Below are 24,491 nucleotides of genomic sequence, written 5' to 3'. Positions count from 1 at the left end.
CATTATTGTTTCCTTTTTCTTGGGAGCTTGAAGCAGAGACTTGATGACCATTTTTGGTGTGTTTGTAGAATGGATTTGTGTTTTGGGCAGAAGTCAAGTTGAAAGGCCTCTGAGATTCCCTACTCCCAGCCACCACCTTCTACCTTCTAGGATAGGTCTTTATTATAAATATAGTTTTGTACAAAAGTCAAATCAGATCATAAAGCCCAACTTTACATATACATGTATTTTAGCCTTGCAAAGTACTTATGCAACCCCTAAATGATCAAGATAGTGTAGTACAAGTTTTCTCTGTCCTTTACTGCCAGGGAAACTGAGGCTTAGAGGAAAAATTGCTTGTCCATGTTCATATAATGTAATTGGGATTCAAGCCTTGTCCTCATTCCTCTCTAACACACTGATTCCCTGTCTTTAGCTCATTGATGTGCCTAAGCTTTTCTGTAGGACCAGTTTTTATTGCCTTACCAAAGGTTCCTGGCTTGCTAGGAGGAGGCGGCCTGATAGGGGCAAAAGAAAGATGAGACTTTGTTCCTGGAACAGCCTGAGATTTGGTCTTTTTATTTGATGATTTGAAAATTATGGGCTTTGGATAGGTCCATCAAGGAGGTAAGTTTGGGGTCCCCACTTGCACACAAGGATTGATTTGGATTTGGCATAGTTAGAAACAGTCTTGCTAATTGTTATTGGGAAGTTCACCCTTGAATTAGTAAGTGAAATTATATGAAACTTGGCTAGTTGTACATATACAGAAGGCTACTTTGGATTTTGTCTTTTTATTAAACCCTTACCTTCCGCCTGTATTGGTAATACAATACTGCGTATTGGTTCCAAGGCAGAAGAGTCATATGGGCTAGGCAATGGAGGGTTAAGTGACTTGCTTAGGGTCACACAGTTAGGCAGTGTCTTGAGGCCAGATTTGAACCTAGGACTTCCCATCTCTAGGCCTGGCTCTTATCTATTGAATCACAGAAGACTACTTTGTGATAATCCCCTTAAAGGTGGAAGGTGTTTTATCAAATGTGATCATTTGTCCTGTGCAGTGAGGATGAACTTTTAGAGACCTTGTGCTGTCCCCCACCCCCTTACCCCACATAGGGGAGGGAAAAAGCATTTCTATTGGGCTGCTGGACAGAGGGGTGGGGAGCAGCTCTGCCTGAGTCCCTCTGCTTTTCTAGTAATACACTTGGGGGGAGAGGGAGGCAGCACACATGCCAAAGGTTCGCCATCACTGGTCTAGTGCTTAGACCTGGGCACAGAACAAGCATTATGTAAATATTACTCTTATAAATCCCTCCTTTGCCCTAGGCTTTGCTTTGATCTTGACTGGAACTTGTTTCCTCCACAACATTCAGGTTAGAATGCTCCATGATATTTGAATGGTTTCTTTCTGGCTGCTTGAAGTATTTTCTCCTCGGCTTGGTGGCTCTCTAATTTAGCCATTACATTCCTGGAAGTTGTCATTTGAGGATTTCTTTCTGGAGGTGATCTGTGAATTCTTTCAATTTCAATTTTATTTTCTTATTTGAGGATATTTGGGCACTTGGATAATTTCTTGTAATATGATGTGCAAGGCTTTTTCTTTGATCATGGCTTTCAGGGTAGTCCAATAATTCCTAAACTGTCTCTCCTAGATCTATTTTCTAGGTCAGTTGTTTTTTTCAATAAGATATTTCATGTTTTACTCTCTTTTTTCATTCCTTTAATTCTGCTTTATTGTTTCTTGGTTTCTCATTAAATTATTAGTTTCTAGATGGTCAATTCTGATTTTTTAAGGCCTGATTTTCCTGTCAGTTTTTGGTTCTCTATTTTCAATTGGCCCATTTCTTCTTGCATCACTTTCCTTTCTCCTTGTATCACTTTCATTTCTCTTCCCCACTTTTCTTCTGCCTCTCTTAATTGGTTTTTGAAGTCTCTTCTAGAATCTGTCCAATCCATATTTTTCTTTTGGACTTTGTGCATGTTTGCTTTCACTGTCTCCTTCTGTGTATGTACCTTGCTCTTTGTCTCCATAAAAATTCTTTAGAGTTAGGTGCTTTTTTTGTTGTTTGCTTATTTTTCCTAATTATAGATAAGCTCTGTTTTCAGTTAAGTTGGGGTACCCTCTTTATTTTCTGGGTTTTTACTAGTTGAAGTTCTTGGAGGTTGATGTGATGGTTTGAGGGCTGGAGAGCTCTGACAGCCCCCTCCCTCTGCTGATTCAGTTGACCCTTGAGATGCTGATGACTTAAAGACTTGCCTCAGGCTTGGGCATAAGCTTTTGATCTCACTCTGAACTTGATCAGGTCAGGGGCTGATCAAATTCTAGCCCTAGACTTAGGCTCAAGTTTTTGGTCTCACTGTGTACTCGATCCAATCAGGCACACCCTTGATTGCTCTGTCCGGGAGCTCTGCCCTTAAGTTTTGTGGAACAAGATGGGGGGTAGGGGGTCCTGTGAACTATGTCCTCACCCCAAAGTGTCAACTATGTCTTCATCCCAAGCCCAGACTGGAATTCTTGGCTTTTCTCTGGGCCCACAAGGATTAGCCCACTTTAGCCTGGACGGCTCTGGACTGGGACTCTACTTCTCCACAAGTTTGAAATTTCAAGGGGTGTGGGTTGGCTTGTACCACTATTTGCCCAGGCAGGATCTCAGGATCTGAATATTGTCTGGGACTTAGGTTCCAAACCTGGGACAGCAGATGTGGGAGTGGGTGGGTATGTGGCTTATTCTTGGCTTGCTCTTCCCTCCTTGCTATATAGCCTCTTGCTGGCTCTGCTCTCCTCTCACCCCTGTGCCCCAAATGTGCCTATCTTTGGGGTTTTTCTTTTCTTGAAAGTTGTTTCACTATCTTTGTTGGTTCTTTCACTCTTGTATTCATTTTGTGGCAATATTTTAATCTTGGTTGGAAAGAATTCTCATGGTGACACAGAACAACTCTGGTTCACTCCGCCATCTTGGCTCTACCCCTGAAAGTCCCCTAGAAATGACATTCTGAAGAAGAGTACACATAGAGTGAGCAAGATTACACCTGAGTTTAGTCCTCCAGTTTCTCTTGGCCCTAGCCTCAGACTTTCTTGGGAGGATACAGCTAATCACCATCCCAAGGTATGGTGGAACATTGGGAATGATGAAGTGAGATTAATGAATATTTGGGGAAGAAGGTAGCCCTTTTCTGGCTAAATATTTGCCAGGAAGAAGGTTGCCCATTGCTTTTATGGGCTATAGGAGCAGACACTTATTTACTGAGGCAGTATCAGAAATTAGAGGAATTTCCAAGGACCCCTTAGTGCAATGATGACAAACACTAAGTGCCCAAACTGCACCTTCACACCACATGAGGCCCCCTCTTTGCCACAGACAGGAGAGGGAGGAAGTGCTTCCATTGGGGTGCTGGGCAGAGGGGCAGGTCATGTGAGAAATATCCTCCAGCTCCTGTGGAGAGAGGGAGGGGAGCAGGCCCTCTGGCACGCTCCTGCATGTGTGCCATAGGTTCACCAACATGGCCCTAGAGTAAGATGGATTTGGAACCCTAGACAGTTGGGATAGAAATTCCATATGTTCCTCCGGGTTGGTCTGGGAATGACAGGTTTGGCCCTCTAAGAATGAAGTCTGCTTGTACTGATGCAGCGGAAGGCTGGGGTGTAGACTGGAGGGTGGAGTGGCATTTTTGGAAGGAGCCGGTGGTTCTGGATTGGTTGCATAATATGGAAGTGCTGAGCAGACCTCAGGTCCCTTGTGGCTACTATAGTGACACACAAAAGTTCTTCCAGGGTCCATCTGTCTAGCAACACTAATTTGTTGTACATCTTCCTTGTTATTGTTTCGGAGTTGAATGAAGGGTGGATTACCTCGATGTTAAGATAACTAGTGTTACACAGCAGTATTTGACTTCTTGGATGGCTTGGTCCAATAAGGATGAAACAAGGTCTGGTCTAGATTAAAGTTACGAATTTGATTTTTAAAATATAGGATTACTAAGACAAAAATAGTCTGCTAGGCCTTACTAGCCTGGTTCAGAAATACCAGAAGAGGAATATTGCTTGGCTTTTATAAACCTTCTCCAACTTTGAATTCTTGGCATTATATTAAGAGATCAGAGACTTTATGCCCAAAGGACAAATTAGTCATTTTTTCAGTCATGTCCCATTCTTTGTGACCCTTTTGGGAGCTTTTGGCAAAGAGAGTGGAGAAGTTTGCCATTTCCTTCTCCAGCTCGTTTTCCAGATGAGGAAACTGATGTAAACAGGGTTAAGTGACATGCCTAGGGTCACACAGCTGAGGTCAGATTGGAACTCGGGTCTTCCTGAACCCAGGCCCACTCTGCAACCTAGCTGCCTAATCATGTGTTTTGGTGCTTTCCTAATCAGTCTCTCTCCCTCAAGTTTGTCCTCACAATGCCCAAGTTATTTTCATATAATTTTTTAGCTAAAACGTTTTGAGTTCCTTGGCAATTTGGTCCTACCCATACTTAAAAAGAACCATTATATGTACTAGTGATGGTGAATCTATGGCAACAAGCAGCCCAATGGGAACACTTCCTCTGTCCCCTGTGGGGTAAGGGTTGGGGAGGGGTACAGGGCACACCTGGCACTCAGTGGGGGGAGGGCATGGCACACGGTCTGGGGGGTGAGATGGTGGGGAGGGCCCGGCATTCTATCTCTAAAAAGGTCACCATCACTGGTATATACTCTGTTGGCACAGTGACTAGAGAGAGCGAGCCTTGTTTGCCTGGGAAGAATGGGGATAAGAATAGCACCTACATAGTCGGGTTGTTGTGAGGAACAAATGAGATGTTTGTAAAAGCCGGAGCAGTGCCTGCCCTATAATAAGTGTCGTGTGAACGCTGAATCCCTTCCTTTTCCCCTTTAAGACCTACACTTAGGGAGAAAACCTGCACCTACCCAGGTGGCCCCTTCAACTTCTGGACGGCCCCAGTTGCCTTGGTGTTTTGGTACCCTTATAGAGTGTAAGGTCCATGAGAGAGAAGAGACTTATCCAAGTTACACTCAGTATTCTCCTAGGGCCTAGCAAAGTGCACCGCGCAGTAATGGGTGCTTGATTAATTGGGTCGGCATATATGTGGAATAAAAAAACAAAGGCAAGTAAATTGATATTCTAATACCTAATGAGTCCCTTCAATCTCAGAGTATTGAAATAAAACTGTAGTTTCAAAATAAACATACTGGCCTACTTTTTTATAGGATTTTTAGACTATCAAACCAAAAGTGATACTTTTTTTTGCAATGTTATTTTTTTAAAATGTTTATTTTTTTGTTATTTTTGAGTTCTGAGCTGCTTCCTTCCCTCCCAACTCCAACTAGAGAAGGCCAACATTTTACAAATATTTTAATGAAACTATTGGATACATAGTTTTACATACAGTAGTTCTTTCTCTGAAAGCAGATAGTATATTCCTTCATAGGCCCTTTGTAGTTGATTTGAATATTTATAGAACTCAGAGTAGCTTAATCATTTACTCTTCAAATGGCATTGCTGTTTCACATACAATGTTCTTCTCATTGCACTTGAACTTCATTATTTCGTGCAAGTGTTTCCATGTTTTTCTAAAATTGACCTGTTCATTTCTTACAGCAGCAGAGTAATATATTCTATCACAATCACTTGCCACAACTTGTTGATGGGCATCCCCTCAATTTCCAGTTCTTTGCCACCACAAAGAGAGCTGCTAGAAATATTATAGAACATCTAGGTTCCTTTCCTTTTTCCCTGATCTCCTTGGGAAACAGACCTAATAGAGGGATTGCTGGGTCAAAGGTATACACAGTTTTATAATTTTGGGCATAATTCAAGATTATTCTCTAAATAAAAATAGTTGGATCAGTTCACAGTTCTTCCAACAATGTAGTAGCATCCTGATTTTTCCACACCCCCACTAACATTTAACATTTTGCCCTTTTATCATTTTAACCAATCTGACAGGTGTAAGATGGTATCTCAAAGTTGCTCTAATTTGCCTTTCTCTGACTAATAGCCTATTCCCATCCTTGGACCCTTTATCAATTGGGGAATGACTCATTCTTATAGATTTGACAAAATTCTCTTCCATAGAGAGGAGGCCTTTACCTGAGAAACTGTTTACAAAAAATTGTCCCCAGTTTTCTGCTTTCCTTCTAATCTTGGCTGTCTTGGTTTTATTTGTACCAAGCAATACATTATTTCTCTAAGAAATAATTAGCTTTAGAGAAATAACATTCAGAAGAACAACATGACAAATGTAAAATCTGAATCATTATACTGGGCTGGGAAAGACTTCTTGAGGGAAAAAAATGAACAAGAAAACAGGAATGAGTCAGGACTACATATAAAGGATATTTATTTAGAACTTGGATTATATTAAAATAAATTAAATGCATCATACAGATTTTTTAAATAATGAAATTTAAGAATAAATTAAAATCATCAGAATTAATGTACATATATGAGTGAGCAGTTATTCAGAATTGATCACTTTTGAATTCAGTGATTCTTATATTTTAAACTCTTATTTGGCACATAACAAACACCTAATAAGTGCCTGACTGATTGAATTAGATTTAATCATTTGGTGTATGCAGCAGGTATAGATTTTTCACTTTTTTCACAAATGGTGTCACTGCTGGGTCTTCATTCCCAGGAGTCACCATGGAATGTCAAAAACAAAAACAACTAATGATTTCTTGAGGTATTATTTAGCTAACATTGTCTAAATAAGTATATTAAATACAAAAAAGGAACAGGTTTACAGTAAGAGGTATTATTTTCATTTAGTACAGAAAACAGAATTGCTAGGTTTAGATACACTAAGGTTTTTCTAATCTTGAAATAAACATAATTCAAAAAAGCTTACATAAGTCTGCACATACAAAAAAGAAAACTGATAAAATGCTAACACCTAATTTTATGTAGGTGTTACATTTAAAGCCTGGCTGGCTTCCACAAGAGGGAAATATTACTGATTCATAAGTCAGTGATGTTTCCACCCTTCAAGTCAATCATTTGTTTCAAGCCAAATGTTCCACTTTGAAGAAAACCATCATTAAGCTGAAGTCATAGGCTTGAATTTCGGTCATTCTACATTCCCATTGCACTTTCTTTCATAATTCTCTAATGCACTTTTTATTACTCATTAGAGTTATCTGTGTTTGTCATACTCCCCTATGGAACTATTTATGACTTATGTGAACTTTGTATCTGCTCAGTACCTGGTGCCAGGCTCTCTGCACACAGGCGCTTGGTAGATGTCTATTGATTGAATGCTCTATCAACCAAGTTTAGGCTAATTTTAAACTAATCCAAACTCTGATTCGTGAACTGGCTAATGAAATTTAATTGTAATATATAAACATGAACCTAATCTAATTTTCCGAAAGAAAATGTTTCTAGACATTCTACCTCAAAAGACCAGGATACTATCTATTCTTTTGATATGAAGGTATATGCTTATTTTCCAGAGGCTTTGGAATACAGAGCATGAAAAGCCATTTAAAGCAAAGTTGCACTCTCCTGATACAGTCCTTGCCCTTAGAAGTAGCCAGCCTCCAGCTCTGGGTCCCAGTGGTTATTATTCTGATTATTTTTGGCTACTCATAAAGAAGCAGAAACAGGGTTTCCATTTCTCTTTAACATAATTATACAAAATTTCTGATTGAAGTTTCTCAGACACTGTCTCTATGTGTGAGTATATAAAGGACTAAGAAAACAAAATGGTTTCTTAGGCAGCTTGCGCAGTTAACTTAGGATAGTTAATTCTCAATTATCTGTAGTCTTGATTACTTTGACTTGACACTCAGTAGTCACAGGTCACATCTCCTTATTGCCTCACCACTGTATACTCAGGGAATGTGGATCTAATAAAAACATGATTAGGAAGGTAAATCTACCCTATGACAATCAGTGCATTTTAAAACCATGCCATCAATTTGGGGACCATCTAGTTCACTTTTTACCTCTTGTACAGATAGCTGAGAATAGGCTGTCATTTAATGTATCTATCTCTGATGGTGATGTCAGATAACTGTGTTCATCCAAGTCAAGATGCCACCATATTCCAACTGCTACAAAAGTGAGAAGTCCCCAAGTTGATGTTACAGCATCTCAATATAAGCAATCTTGTTTTGTTTTGTTTTCAAATCTATAAACAACTAGGGTGTGGGAGATATGATACAAGGGATGTTTGGCAAAACTGTTCTAGAGCCACAAGACAAGAGTGATTCTTACTTATATTTGGATCTGGTTTCAAAGTGCCGTGGAAATGCAAGTAACACCACAAAGATGGATTTGGGTCTGATTCCATTTGCTGCCTTGTTACATGTCAGGTTTCAACTCCTAAGGTGGTAGCTTAAGTAAGCCACTGAAGCTCATGATTTCTCAAAGTTAGAGTCTGATGGCTTCACTTCCATTTGTTGGACATAATCCCCATCCCCAGAAAGGGATAAAGAAGTCCAGAAATTGGGGCAAATCAGGACTTACTTTTCAGGCATCCTGAGCAGCGCCTCTTTCTGCTGTTCCCACTGTGAGCTAGGAAGGCTGAAGCTGTTTTCCCTTCTGACTTTACTGAAGTAATGCTCTTTATGTCCAATTAACTGTCCCAATTAAACAAATGGACATTTGCCATGTCTCTTGCAAGTTCATTTCATTTAAAAATACGAGAATAAGCCATTAATAAGTGATAATTTTTAAAATTAGTAAAAGAAAAATATTCAAAATGAATTTGTTTTGCTTGACAGCACATTATTTGTTTCAAGTGTTTTTTCTTGTTTCCTTCTATTTAAGGGCAAAGGAGAGGAAATAAACACATGTAACTGGAAAACAAAATGAAAAAATATCAGAAGGCGGATCAAGTAGATCCCAAAGTAGATCTGCTGATGCAGAATTGCTGAAGACTTAAGCAAGATTTTATTCTGCTAAAGTATATGAGGAGAGCAGGCCTGGGTAGGGATGAAAAGAAGCAGGTTACTACTTGTCTGTGCTACGTTATATCAACATATGGAACTTAAAAAGAAAAAACATATTATGGACTATGATGTAAAAATTAGCCCAGATCTATTTTGCTGCTTTCTTTGGCACAGAGAGTGTGCTGGTTTCTAAATACAGTATTCTGAGGTCTAGCATCTGTCAGTACATGGATGGACAGTAAATGTAGACATGAAATAGAAGGCTAAACAAAGAAACAAAAGTGCATATTTATAAGCCAAAGTAATTGGTGGCTAAAATGATGCATTTGATTAAAAAAGAAATAATTGACTATCCCATTTTAAGAACTTTCCTCAGCTACTTATCTCAGTGTCCATCACTGCACTCGCCGTGTAGTATAGTCTAACACCAGACTTGCAGCTCCAAGCAAGGCAGGATCCACCAAGTCTGAAACAACAACATCCACCGTTTGAACTGAGAACAAGGCTTGTTGTCGGATCACATCTTTAACAATGTTAACGTAATGACTCGCTAGGACTCCAGAGAGGATCACAAGGGAAGGATTTATCGTGTGAAGGATATTCACGACCCCAAGGCCCAGAGCTGTCCCAGCTATAAGAAAACAAAAATAGCAGAAGTTAAGAACCATGCAAAGGGAAAATCGCAAATTGATTTGAGAAATTAAAAAAATCAGTAAAAATATGTCAGGAATTCAACAAAGATGGTCACAGAACCAAATTAGCTATTTCCTAAAGATTTCAATATCATACACTACTTTCCAAAAATATTAACTTTTGCAGCATTATTTTGAAGACCTGTCCCAATGAGATGAGTCCCCTCTTACCTGTTCTAAGAATACTTGCAGCTTTTGCATTGCCAAGCTTAGCTGCCTGAATGAGATGAAAAGCACTGATAGTTTCTTCTTTTTTCATTGACATTCCTTCCACTAAGAGAAGGTCTTCTATTTTAGGAGAAACCAAAATAAAGGGAGAGAGAGAGAGAGAAGGGTGGGAGGGGCAGAGAGAGAGAAATACCAAACATATAAATCATTAATAAATCTGTAGTGATGTTGAGACTGAACTTGACCTCCTTATTTTCTCTATAAATGACACCACCATCCTTACAAATATCCAGGTTTGTTACCTCTTTTAAAATTGTACTTTTATTGATGCCTTTTGTTGTTTTATCACATCCATTTCTAGATACATCCTTCTCCCCTCTTCTACAATCAGAAGGCCAAAAAGATGAAAAAAGAAAAGGGGGCGGGGAGCAGTCCAGTAAAACCAATTAGTTCATCAAATATATCTGTTAGTATTGGCAATATGACACAGCCATGGTCCTCTACCTCTACACTAAGGGAGAAGAAATGCATTTTCTTAGCTTTTCTCCAAGTGCTTACAAAATTACACATTATTTGGCTCAATTCCTTCTGTTTATATATGTTCATTTATTTTTAACATTTTAAAATTCTGAGTTCCAAATTCTCTCCTTGTTCTAGTCTCTCTCCACTCTTTGAGAAGGCAATCAATACAATATCCACTACATGTGAGATCATGTAAAACATTTCTCTATTACCCATGTTGTGCAAAAAAAAAAAGAAGAAGAAGAAGAAGAATATACTTCAGAGTTCTCTTCCTGGAGGTGGACAGACTTTCTCATCTTGGGTCCTTTGGAATGGTCATGGATCACCATCTTGACCAGAGCACCTAAGCCTTTCAGTTGATCATTGTTACAATATTGCTGTTACTTTGCCCAATGTTCTCCTATTTCTGTTCATTTCACTTTGCAAAAGTTCATATAAATCTTCCCAGGATTTTCTGAAACCATCCCCCTCATCATATCTTACTGTAGTCTGCATCAATTCATATAAATCTAACTTGCTTTTCTGAATTGTATGTATTCATCATTTATGTCACAGAATTTAATACCTTACATTCATGTAACATAATTTGTTTAGCTATCTTCCAAATGAAAACCTACTTTGTTGCCAATTCTTGCTACTACAAAAAATGTTATGTTGGTCCTAAATTCAAATCTGGCCTCAGACACTTGCTAGTTGTGTGATCCTGAGTAAGTCACTTTACCCCAATTGCCTAGCCCTTAAAACTCTTCTGCCTTGGAACGTAGTATCAGTAAAAGGTTAAGGATTTTCTTTAAAGCTGTTATGAATATTTCATTACATATGGAAACTTTCTGCCTTTGACTTCTTTAGCAGTGTATCTGATTTATAACCTTATCATCCATCTTTCATTTCCCTGGTACCTTCCTTACAATATATTCACAGTAAATGAAAAAACTGTCATTTCTGCCTCCAAATATCTTTGGCATTTAACGCATTCTCTACTCCTATTGCAACCACCCCAATCCTAGTAAAACCCTTTCCTATGCTCAACCAATTAGAATGTATGTTCCTTAAGGATGGGGCTTTGGGATTTTGATCTAGCACCTAGCTCAATAAATGCTTGTTTAATTAAACTGATTTGTTGCCTAGGTTAGTCCCTCATTTCTTGCCTAGTTATGATGGCCTCCTAATTGGCCTTCTCACCTATTCTTCCTCAGTTTCTCCCAGCTTAGCATCTGGCTTTTTTACAGCTTTGTCAAATTGGTACAGAACTGTGATTTTATTGGCTTAGAACAATAATGGCAAACCTTTCAGAGGGGCAGGGGATGGGAGAAATGTCCTCAGGTGTATGTGGAGATGGGGAGCTGCATTCCTCTGGCTTTCTAGTAATGAACTCTAGTGAACTCTGTGCTGGGGTGACAGTGCGCATGCCCACAGAGAGGGCTCTGGATACCCCCTCTGGCATGCATGCCATAGGTTTGCCACCACAGGTTTAGGGAATTCTTGGGAAAGAAATTCTTTCTACTAATGTCAATTATTACCTGTTTTACAACTTAGAAATTTCAGAGATTTGCTAGAGGGCAGGTGTTGGTTAAGTGACTTGTCCAGACTTATTCAGGGAGTATGGGTCAGAAGCCTGGCTTGAACCCAGGTGGGCCTTCGGTCCACTACATCAAACTGCCTCATTCCTTATTGTTACCATAAGGAAAATATATCCTTCTTTATGAAGATTTAGTTTAAAATATGGAACTGAGCATGGGAAGACTTGGTTAATGAAAAATAAAGTAAGCAGTGCCAGGAAAATTATACACAGTAACTACAGCAATATAAATGAAAAGAAAAATTAAACAAAATCAAACTATTAGTAATAATGACTAAGCTACACCTCAGAAAGTTGAACAAATACAGAATATTAAATATAAGACATTATTATATATAAGATTAGTTCTGATGAATTGCCTTTTTCTCTTTCTCTTCTAAAATTTGGTACAAGGGACGGCTTGTTGGATGGGGGAGTAGAAGAAGATATTAAAAAATGAAGGTGATATAAAAATAAAAGACAACAATAAAACAAGATTAAAAATAATATGGTTTCTGAGAAGCCATTGTGGTAAAAATTAAGAACTGTCCAAGTCACTAGCTATCTATCACACACTAATTTTTGTATGTAATGTAAATTGTACATTTTTCCAATTCTGGCTTGCCTAAAATCTGAATGGAATCTGTAAGCATGCCCTGAGACACAGATTAGTTATCACTGGTTTTTCTAGCATCATCAGAAGCAGGAATAACTTTCTATCAACTTGTATTCATTCTTGGAAGAGCCCGTTATATATCTTTGCTGCTATTATTGTAGGATTTAAGGGGCATCAGATGCCTTCCACTTATGACTGGTCTAACCCCTGCCTCAAGTTGCTTAGAGTTAGGGGGGGATCTTACTGTAAAAACCTATCAACTTTCCCACTCATGTTGTGGGGAAGTTGAGATGGTGACAGTGATCTGGGGTGAGTAGTAGGAAGGGGTCCCATGGCATTTCCTCCGTGGGCTGCTACTCAATTTGTACAAAGACAATCCCAGGGCTTCTACATTCTATGAAGTTTGATGCCAAAGAGCAGGCAGAAGAATGATAGAGGACATACTAACTGGCCTTAGAAGAGGAAGAGTGAAGGAGAATGCATGGACAAGGATTTTGATGAGTAGTCCATGGGAAGTGTAGGAAATGTATTATATTTAGCATACTGAAATGAACTTAAGTAGTGATTAGATAAGCTCAGCTGATTATGCTGATATCTATTATTAATGGCATAATGACACTTTTTCAAAGAGGAGGCCAGGGGACAGGCAGAGAGTGAGGTATGGAGCAGAGGAGCTTTCGAACTTGACAACAAAGTGATGTGCTATTGCAGTAGAGGGGAATGAGGATGAGTGAGAACAGCCTTTGGGCGCTGGCTGCCCAAACCCAGAGAATCTGGGGGAAGTTCTGGAGGACACATACAGATGGAGTGGTACTGGTGGAGCTTTTCATTAGTCCTAACATTGGGAACAGTTGTCCTAACACCCAAAGAGTGTGAAACTGGAGCAGATCTAGACAGTGGAAACACAAGGGGAGACAGAAGTTTCTACACCATATTTTCATTGTTAAAGTATTTTGCCAAGTGTGGTGGTGTGTTGAAGACTGCAAACTAGGATGGCAAAATGCTGTGGACTTCTAAAAAAGGTGAGAGAAATGGGGATGCTCTGTGAATATTATCTGCTTCACCACTGTCAGGTATGAAGGCTACTAGAGGGAAGAGAGAGCTATCAAAACATTCCTCTGGCAGAGGATAACTCCATACCAGCTCAATGCTATAATGCAATTTCTACATTTAATCTGGATGGGATGGATCCTGTGGTACAGTGAGAGGGGCGGTGGGAAGAGGGGCAAATGAGAGTGCCCCATTTGAGCTGGCCTCCTTAAAGAAAGCCTACTAGCTAGGTGGTACAGTAGATGGAGCACTGAGCCTGAACTCCTGACTTCAAATCCAGCCTCACACTTCCTGGCTACATGCCTCTGGGTATGCTTCTTGACCTCTATTTAATCTAATTTTCCTCAACTGTAGAATGAGGACAATAACAGCATCTACCTCCCAAGGACTGTGGCAAGGGCCAAATGAGATATTTGTAAAGCACTTAGCACAGTACCTGGCACACAGCAGACACTATAAAAATGCCAGCTATAATTATTTGTTACTCTGGGGGGCAGAGATGTCAGGAGTTTAAGGACTGTGGTGGACGTGGCCAGAAAATACAAAGTGCTGAGTTCCATTTTCATAAATATGAAACGTTTACTTTTAGAAAAAAAATAAGATTTCTCCAAAATTGATTGGTGTTTTCAAGTGGTAAATATTTTTCATTGTATACACTTTTACTTTTAGAGTCAAGTCTAGATTTTAGAGTGGGATGTATTTGGACCAATGAGCTAGATTTTTATAATAAGTTAATACTAAAAAATTAATATAACATTGTTGTGTCTTCCTATTTTGTTTATATGATTTGAACAACTTATTTATGTATATGAAAGCCATATGTTACTATTCAGCCACCATACCATCATGTAGTTTCTTAGCTTCTCTTTGCAAGGCCATCCCAGAGGCATAGGCCTCAATGCACCCGTGACTCCCACATGAACAATCAGGTCCGTCCAAAGACACCATGAGGTGTCCGAGTTCAGCTGCACAAAAGGAACTGCCATGTATCAACTCATGCTGATGAATGATGCCCCCACCAATTCCTACGGAGAGAGACAAAACAACTCTGATGTCATTGTCATTGGCAACAGTTATCCTTGTGCTTTAGAAATTACTATTTGGCAGCTGTTTGGAAGCATTAGGTGGTGGAAAGAAAGGCTTATAGGGAGGCCAATTAGGAGGTAAATAGAGCCCCGACTATGGTGGCTGTGGTGTGAATTGGGAGACAAAGATGGATGCAACAGAAGTTGAGTCAGTGGGGAAAAAAAGACTTGGTAATTGACTGCATATGGGTGGCAGTGGAGAAAGGGGGGGGGGTGTCAAGAATGACTTCTGTGTTGAGACACTGGGTGTTTGGAAGAATGGCGGTGCTCTCAGCAGAAAAAAGAAAGCCAGGAATAGAGTTGGGTTTAGGGGGAAAGATAATGAAGTTAGGAAAGGGAGAAGTTGTTGGAGATGCTTCTGGAAAATAAGGTAGATTCCAGCAGGAGGCTGGAAATGCAGGACTGGTGTTCAGGAAAGAAATAAATGCTAGATCTGTAGACTTAGGAATCATCTGCATAGTGATGCTATTTGAATCCATGGGAGCTGATGAGATCACCAGAGAGAGAGAGAGAGAGAGAGAGAGAGAGAGAGAGAGAGAGTCTAGGATGAATCCTAGGATATATCCACACATAGAGGATTAGGGGATATATGGATATACAAACATGGATAATGAATACAGACAGATGCTGGGTATGTCAGAGCATTGTCACAAAAACCTACAAAGAACTGCCAGCAGGGTCAAATGCTGCATACAGATCAAGAAGGATTGAGCAAAGGCCACTAGATATAGCAATAGATTGTTGATGTCTGTGGAGAAAATAAATAATGGTTCAAGTGGTCAGGACAGGAGTCAGATTGCAAAGGGTTAAGAAATGAGTTGGATAGATGGTGAGAAAGTAGAAAATGCAAGGACAATTTTTGCTAGGTGTTTGGCTGTGAAATGGAGAATACTTTTAGGGCTTTAGTTTGAGGGGGATAAGTAAGGTAAAGTGAAGGTTTTTTAAGGATAGGAAAAATATGGGCATGCAGGTAGACTGTATTAGACAAAGCCTATAGGTTGGAGAAAGAAAGGAGATCACTGAAAGAGTAGGAGGGGAGAGGACCCACAGCACAAGCTGAGTGTTTGGTATTGGCAAGGGAAAGGGACCTCTCTTTTTGGAGGCTTGAGTAGAGGAGGAGAGAATAGGGGATGGTGTCTGAAGTGACTTGAAGATGTAGAGGAAAGGGATCTCTGGACAAATGACTTCAACTTTTAAGTAAAATATGAGATGAAGTCTTCTGCTTAGATCAAGAGGACTTTTAAACCTTGAGGCAAGTCTATGAACTTCTTAAAAAACTATTTTGATAACTATATTTCAATATATTGAATTGGTCTCCTTTGAAATATTATGTTATTTTATGCATTAAAAAACATTATTCTGAGGAGTCCATAAGGTTCCATAGGGGTTTATGACAAAATCAGGATCTCAAAAAACAGAGGCTGGAGCAATGAGCTAATTTTGCTGAAAATGAAAAGGGACAAATAAAAAGGTCTATACATAAGGTTTAAAAACTACACAAAGAACTAGTTGGGAGAGATGGGGGAAGCACAGATTAACTACAGTTTGTGTGAAACCCCTCCGATGGATTTTTCAGCTTAATATGAGACAATAGCGATTTTAGGCCACATTAATATGAAATGTTCTGAAAAAAAAGAAAAGGTGAATGTTTCCCTCTACTCTGTGATGGTCAAAATTCATTTGGAATATTGTGCTAGTTCTGGGTGCCACATTTGAGAATACTGACATGAAGTAACTTCAGAGAAGTCTTAGGAGGAACCACTAAAGGATCTATCTGGAGATGGGGTTTTTTCATGGAGAGGAGAAAATGAGGGAGGGAGGGTCAGAACCATGTGCCTTATCTGAAAGACTGTTATCTGGAAAATGCATAAGACATTCTGTCTTAGAGCCACAAAATCAGAAATTAAAGGAAAGAAAATTTTTGTTTAATGCAATGAAGAACTTCTATGAATTAGAGTTATCCAACAATGAAATTAATTGTTTTGGGAGGTAGTGAGTTCCATCTATTCCCTGTCTCTGAAAGTTTTGAATTAAAAGCCAGATTGACCAGCATAAAATGACAAAGAGAAATATCAGTGTTCATTGAGCCACACTGTTCATAAGAGGGACTAGAATGTTTTCTCTAAGAAATCACTACTTTGGTGTTAGAGACTTAGCAAATCAATTGCTGCACCAATTTCCCTCTCTCTTCTCTCACCTGTGCCTGTGATAAGTGTCACAAAGTTTTCCAGTCCTTTTCCTTGACCAAATTTTCTTTCTGCCAACGCAGCACAGTTGCCATCGTTGTCTACCCAGACAGGGAGATGCAATGTATCAGAGATGGGGGTCCTCAGATCCACAGAACTCCATTCTTGAATAAGTTTGGTAGAATGTAATACAATTCCTTCACGAGGATTTACACGTCCACCTGTGGAAATGCCTGACCACAACCAAAAGTATACAAAAATCAGATAAAATTTCTAAGAAAGAAGAATGTTCTTTTCTTGGGATGGGAAAACTACTTAATTCACTTAAGCATTAGTGCGGTTAGTACCTACACAGGATTAACAATAGAATACAAAGTGGTTGTAGAAGTTGTAGATACTAAACACAAAATTAATGTTATTGGGGAATAATTTAGAGAGCCAATCTGGCCTTCAAATGAGGGAACTAGAACGGCAAGAGTAGTGGGAAATGAGTGAACCACACAGACTCCATCTTGTGTCTCAATACTGGAGCTCGCTCAGTTTCCTTTCTGTTGAATTATGGGTCTAGGCCAATTGCTGTCTTTTGAGAAAACTTGATTCAATTGTGGAAACTGGACTAAGTCTACCTGCTAAGAGTCTCTACTCTTGGCTAACAGCCTAGGTTATGATGACCAGAAACACAGTACGACCAGACGATTGATAAAAGGAGTTTTATCATAATTATATATTTCAAGGACTGTGGGAATAGAAATGCAGAAGGAAAATATATGACATCACTTGTTTATATGGGTATAGGTTTGGGGGTTTTGGTTTTAAAAGATTACTTTATTGCAAAAATGAATAATATAAAAATAGGTATCAAATGATAACACATGTATAACCCAGTGCATTTGCTTGTCAGCTCTGGGAAGGGAGAGGGAAGAAGGGACAGAGAGAACATGAATCATGTAACCTTGGAAAAATACTTTAAATAAATAATAATAAAAACCCAATTATACATTTAAGAATCCCATATATCATATCTGAAAACTGGCTACATACTGGTCAATTAGTTGTTTCTATATTCCTTTGATTGAAAACAGACATGGGGATATCTCTTTTTTTATTTCAGAGAATTGCACCTGCTTACACTATCTCTCCCAATTTGGAAAGTCTTCAATCTTTCCTATAATTAGAAATGAGATTACTCTTTGACATTTGGAGACTTCCAGGTTAAGATGGTGGCAGAGTAGAGGCAGGGTGACTTTCTCTCACCAAAGGATATAGAGTACCTCCAAAGGACAAAAAAACAAATCCAAATGAAAGAAGGGACCCCACAATAGGGAGCTGTATCGAAGAAAAAAAACCCAGAAAACAGAGGAGGGCAAACAATCAAAGACATCCAAACCTCCCCCAAAAAATGAAAATGGGTCACAAGATCTTGAAGAGTTCAAATCTGATCTCATGAGAAAGATGGAAGTGATCTGGCAAAGTTTAAAAGGCAGAATTTCGCAATTGGAGGCTCAGAAATCAAATGAATTGATAAGCAAATTGAAGACCAGAAATGACCAGCTGGAAGCCTTGAAGAACCAGGTAGACCAGATTGAAAAGGAAAACCAAAAGATTTTAGCCAAAAACCAGTCTCTAAAGGCTAGAAATGGACAATTAGAAGCCAATGATCTCACAAGACAACACGAATTAATAAAGCAAACTCAAAAGACTGACAAAATAGAATTAAACATGAAATATCTCAAAGAGAAGTTAATAGACCAAGAAAAGAGGTCTAGAAGAGACAATCTGAGAATCATTGGTCTTCCTGAAAAAGCAGAAATTAATAGAAATTTGGACGCCATACTAAAAGAAATTATTCAGCAAAACTGCCCTGAAGTTCTACAAAAAGAGGGCAATATAGACATTGAAAGGATTCATAGATCACTCTCTATACTAAACCCTGAAAAGACAATCCCTAGGAATATAATAGCCAAATTCAAGAGCTTCCAAGTAAAAGAAAAAATTTTACAAGAAGCCAGAAAGAGACAATTCAGATATCAAGGAGCACCAATCAGGATCACACAGGATCTGGCAGCCTCCACACCAAAAGACCACAAGGCTTAGAATATGATATTCAGAAAGGCAAGAGAACTGGGTCTACAACCAAGGATCACCTACCCATCAAAACTGACTATATACTTCCAGGGGAAAGTTTGGGCATTCAACAAGATAGAAGATTTCCAAATATTTGCACAGAAAAGACCAGGACTAAACAGAAAGTTCGATATCCAACCACAAGAACCAAGAGAAACATGAAAAGGTAAATAAGAAACAGAAGGGAAAGAAAAAAACTCTTATTTTTAAATTTGCCTCTTTAAGGGCTTTAATAAGATCAAATTATTTGTATTCCTATGTGGAGAAATGTTATATGTAATTTTCAAAAACTGTATTCACTATCATAGTAATTAGAAGAATTATTCTTCTAGGGAGAGGTTGGAGCACTAAATGGTCTAAGATGAGACGGGGTAGGGAAAAAAAGAGGGGGATGAATAGGAGAGGACACCAAGAGAAACTTGAATGAATAAGAAAAATAGGATATTCTATTATATACAAAGAGAGCATGGGAAGGGGAGGGGATGAATACTATTATAAGAAGGAGAGGAAGAAAGCATTAAGAGGTGATATTTAAACCTTACTCTCAGCAGAATTAATCCTGAGAGGGAAGAGTAGCTATATCCATTGGGATATAGAATTCTATCTAACCCTACTGAGAAAGTCAGAAGGGATTAACCAAGGGGAGCAGGGGAGTGGGGAGGTCAAAAAAGGGAGAGAAGGAGAGGGGGGAGGGAATTAATTAGGCCTTAAAAAATAAAAAGAGGGGAATAATAAGGGAAGGGGTGGAAAGGGAAGTAAATCAAGGGAGGGGACAAGGGGGACTGGTCTAAAACAAACCACTGGTTTAAAAGGAAACAGCATAAGAAGGGGTAGAACTAGGCGAGGATACCAAAATGTTGGGGAATACACAACTCACAATTATAACTCTGAATGTGAATGGGATGAACTCGCCCATAAAACGGAAGCAAATAGCAGAGTGGATTAGAAACCAAAATCCTACCATATGTTGAATACAAGAAACACATATGAGGCGGGTGGACATACATAGGTTTAAGGTCAAGGGCTGGAGCAAAATCTTTTGGGCTTCAAATGAGGAAGAAAAAGGCAGGAGTGGCGATCATAATTTCTGAGAAAGCCAAAGTAAAAATAGATATGATTAAATGAGACAGGGAAGGTAATTACATCCTATAAAAGGCAGTATAGACAATAAGGAAATAACAGTACACAACATGTATGCACCAAATGGTATAGCATCCAAATTCCTAAAGGAAAAACTGGCTGAGCTCAAGAAGGAAATAGATAGTAAAACCATACTAGTGGGACATTTAAATATTCCTCTTTCAGATCTAGATAAATCAAACCAAAAAATAAATCAGAAAGAGATATGAGAGGTGAATGAAATCCTAGAAAAATTAGATTTAATGGATATGTGGAGAAAAATAAATAGAGACAAAGGAATACACCTTCTTTTCAGCTGCACATGGTATATTCACAAAGATTGACCATGTACTAGGGCATAGAAACATCACAAATAAATGCAAAAGAGCAGAAATAATAAATGTAACCTCAGATCATAATGCAATAAAAATAATAATTAGTAAGGGCACATGGATAGGCAAACCAAAAACTAATTGGAAATTAAATAATATTCTCCAAAACCAGTTAGTTAAAGAAAAAATCATAGAAACAATCAATAATATCATTGAAGAGAATGACAATGATGAGACATCCTACCAAACTCTGTGGGATGCAGGTAAGGCAGTACTCAGGGGGAAATTTATATCCTTGAGTGCATATATTAACAAATTAGAGAGGGCAAAGATAAATGAACTGGACATGCAAATTAAAAAAGTAGAAAGGGAACAAATTAAAAATCCCCAGCTAAAGACCCAATTAGAGATTACAAAAATTAAAGGGGAAATCAATAAAATTGAAAGTAAAAGAACTACTGAATTAATAAATAAGACTAGAAGCTGGTTCTTTGAAAAAACAAACAAAATTGACAAAGTACTGGTCAATCTAATTTAAAAAAGGAAAGAAGAAAACCAAATCATCAGTATCAAAGATGAAAAGAGAGACCTCACCTCTACTGAAGAGGAAATCAAGGCAATCATTAAAAACTATTTTATGCAATTATATGGTAATAAATATAGCAATCTAGGTGAGATGGATGAAAATTTACAAAAATATAAATTGCCTAGATTAAGAGTAGAAGAAATAGAATACTTAAATAATCCCACATCAGAAAAAGAAATTGAACAAGCCTTCAAAGAACTCCCTAAGAAAAAATCCCCAAGACCAGATGGATTCATAACTGAATTCTATCAAACCTTCAAAGACAACTAATTCCAGTACTATACAAACTATTTGATATAATAAGCAAAGGAGTTCTACCAAATTCCTTTTATGATACAAATATGGTAATGATCCCAAAGCCAGGTGGATAAAAAACAGAGAAAGAAAACTACAGACCAATCTCCTTAGTGAATATAGATGCAAAAATCTTAAACAGAATAACAGCAAAAAGACTCCAGCAAGTGATCATGAGGGTTATACATTATGATCAGGTGGGATTTATACCAGGAATGCAAGGATGGTTCAACATCAGGAAAACCATCCACATAATTGACCATATCAACAAGCAAACCAACAAAAACCACATGATTATCTCCATAGATGCTGAAAAAGCCTTTGACAAAATACAACATCCATTCCTATTGAAAACAATAGAAAGTATAGGAATATAAGGACCTTTCCTAAAAATAACAAACAGTATATATCTAAAACCATCAACAAGCATCATATGCAATGGGGATAAATTAGGAGCCTTCCCAATAAGATCAGGAGTGAAACAAGGATGCCCACTATCACCTCTATTATTTAACATTGTACTAGAAACACTAGCAGTAGCAATTAGAGAAGAAAAAGAAATTGAAGGTATTAAATGGGCAATGAGGAGACTAAGCTATCACTCTTTGCAGATGATATGATGGTCTACTTAAAAAAATCCTAGAGAATCAACTAAAAAACTAATAGAAATAATTGACAACTTTAGCAAAGTTGCAGGATACAAAATAAATGCACACAAATCATTGGTATTTCTATAAATTTCCAACACATTAGAGCAGCAAGAGGTAGAAAGAGAAACACCATTTAAAATCACCCTAGACAATATAAAATACTTAGGAATCTATCTACCAAAACAAATACAGGAATTATACGAACACAACTACAGAACACTTTCCAAACAATTAAAACTAGATCTAAACAACTGGAAAAACATTGATTGCTCATGGGTAGGACGAGCTAACATAATAAAAATGACTATTCTACCCAAATTAATTTACGTATTTAGTGCCATACCTATCAAACTACCAAAAAACTTTTTTACTAAATTAGAAAAAACTATAACAAAGTTCATTTGGGAAATAATGAAAAAAAAATGTGAAGGAAGGTGGCCTAGCAGTACCAGATCTTAAACTATACTATAAAGCAGCAGTCATCAAAACTATATGGTACTGGCTAAGAGACAGAAGGGAGGATCAGTGGAATAATAGACTTGGGGTAAGTGACATCAGCAAGACTGTCTATGACAAACCCAAAGAGCCCAATTTCTGGGACAAAAATCCACTATTGGACAAAAACTGTTGGGAAAATTGGAAAACAATATGGGAGAGATTAACTTTAGCTCAACATCTCACACCCTACACCAAGATAAATTCAGAATGGGTGAATGACTTGAATATAAAGAAGCAAACTATAAGAAAATTAGATAAACATAGAATAGTATACCTGTCAGATCCATGGGAAAGGGAAAAATTTAAAACCAAGCAAGAGTTAGAAAAAAAATTACAAAATGTAAAATAAATAATTTTGATTATATTAAATTAAATTGTTTTTGTACAAACAAAAACAATGCAACCAAAATCAGAAGGGAAACAACAAACTGGGAAAAAATCTTTATAACATAAAACTCTGACAGAGGTCTAATTACTCAAATATACAAGGAGCTATATCAGTTGTATAAAAAATCAAGCCATTCCCCAATTGATAAATGGGCAAGAGATATGAATAGGAAATTTTCAGATAAATCAAAAGTATCAATAAGCACATGAGAAAGTGTTCTAAATCTCTAATAATTAGAGAAATGCAAATCAAAACAACTCTGAGGTACTACCTCACACCTAGTAGATTGACTAAAATGATAGAAGGGGAGAGTAAGGAATGTTGGAGGGGATGTGACAAAATTGGGATATTAATGCATTGCTGGTGGAATTGTGAACTGATCCAACCATTCTTGATGGCAATTTGTAACTATGCCCAAACAGCTCTAAAAGACTGCCTGCCCTTTGATCCAACCATAGCATTGCTGGGTTTGTACCCTAAAGAGATCATAGATAAACAGACTTGTATGAAAATATTTATACCTGCGCTTTTTGTGGTGGCAAAAACTGGAAAACGAAGGGATGCTTTTCAATTGGGGAATGGCTAAATAAATCTCTCTCCACTCACCCACCAACAATGCAAAGAGAAAGCAGCAATTTGAAGAATATGTCTACTTGCCTAGAATTCTATAGAACTTGGGGTGAGGGGAAATTTCATCTGATCTCTAGGCACAATGAAGACCAATCATTTCAAGGTTCATAAATTAAGTGTGTGGAATCTAGAGAGTGCTTGTAATATTATTGGGGGAAGAGGATAATCCTAAAATTATTGTGTGGAACAAAACAAAGAGCAAAGTAATTTAATGATAGGTACATGCATCAGAATCCCCTCCCTTCCATAGCCATTTCTCTGACAAAGACAACAAAAAACACAGGCCATGTTCTTAACAAAAGAAAAACTAAAACATTGAAAGCAGGTTATGTACCAACATGGTATAAAATAGGAGATGCTGGAAAGTAATTTGGCATTATTTGTTTAAATTATTACCCATTAAGGCAACAAAACAATTAGATATTAACTATGAATGCACAAATTCATTCTTTTAAGAGCAAAGTGTCCATAATTACTTATTACCCCCTCTGTAATTTTTTGTATATATATTTCTTTCTATATCATTGCAGTGTATACATTTTAATTCTTTACTTTTGCTTCCTGTGTTTCAGATAGCTTAGTCTCCTCATTGCCTATTTTGATACCTTCAGTTCCCTCATCTACAAAATGGGCATAATAACAGATGGCCTCTCTATCTCACAGGATTATTGTGAAGTAAGTATAAGTATTAAGTATAAAAGATTACTCATATATGAGCTATTATTCTTTTATAAGTTACTTATCTTCTAGGTCCTTGAAATGCAAAAGTGGGTCATTTAGAAACTAGGGAAACTGGAGTAAAACTTTTACTCAACAAGCTAGCCCCCTTCTTTTGTGTGCATAAATACTTAAATGAGTTGTCCATTCGTAGAAAATAAATATAAAAGGCTAACAAATTCTCTTTCTGTTTTCTATGTACATCATATTCATTTCATCATGTTCCCCCAATCTGAAATGCCCTACTTTGCTTTCCTCTGCTTGTTTTTAATCCAAATTCTACCATATTTTTCAATTTTTGTGTTCTATTGTATGATGGCACCAGACAACACTAAGCTATTCCTTCTCTGAATTCCTATTTAGTTTATCATTAGAGTGCTGGGCCTGGAGTCAGGAAGACT

At 37.9% G+C, this 24,491-nt stretch overlaps 1 protein-coding gene across 1 annotated transcript in view; it reads right to left on the bottom strand.

Moving 5' to 3' along the window:
* Window positions 1-8,444: 8,444 nt before the first annotated feature.
* GNE (glucosamine (UDP-N-acetyl)-2-epimerase/N-acetylmannosamine kinase) overlaps window positions 8,445-24,491 on the bottom strand; it is a 45,187-nt gene continuing 29,140 nt past the window's right edge. The window contains exons 9-12 of the mRNA XM_044660997.1: window positions 16,764-16,985; window positions 14,324-14,506; window positions 9,739-9,855; window positions 8,445-9,506 (exon numbers count right to left, since the gene is read on the bottom strand). Coding sequence (XP_044516932.1) covers window positions 9,271-9,506; window positions 9,739-9,855; window positions 14,324-14,506; window positions 16,764-16,985 — 758 coding nt within the window. The 3' untranslated portion in view covers window positions 8,445-9,270. The remainder of the gene's footprint in view (window positions 9,507-9,738; window positions 9,856-14,323; window positions 14,507-16,763; window positions 16,986-24,491) is intronic.

Source organism: Gracilinanus agilis, chromosome 1 (assembly GCF_016433145.1).
Source record: "Gracilinanus agilis isolate LMUSP501 chromosome 1, AgileGrace, whole genome shotgun sequence".
Classification (NCBI taxonomy): Eukaryota; Metazoa; Chordata; class Mammalia; order Didelphimorphia; family Didelphidae; genus Gracilinanus; species Gracilinanus agilis.
This window is presented reverse-complemented; position numbering and strand designations above follow the sequence as displayed.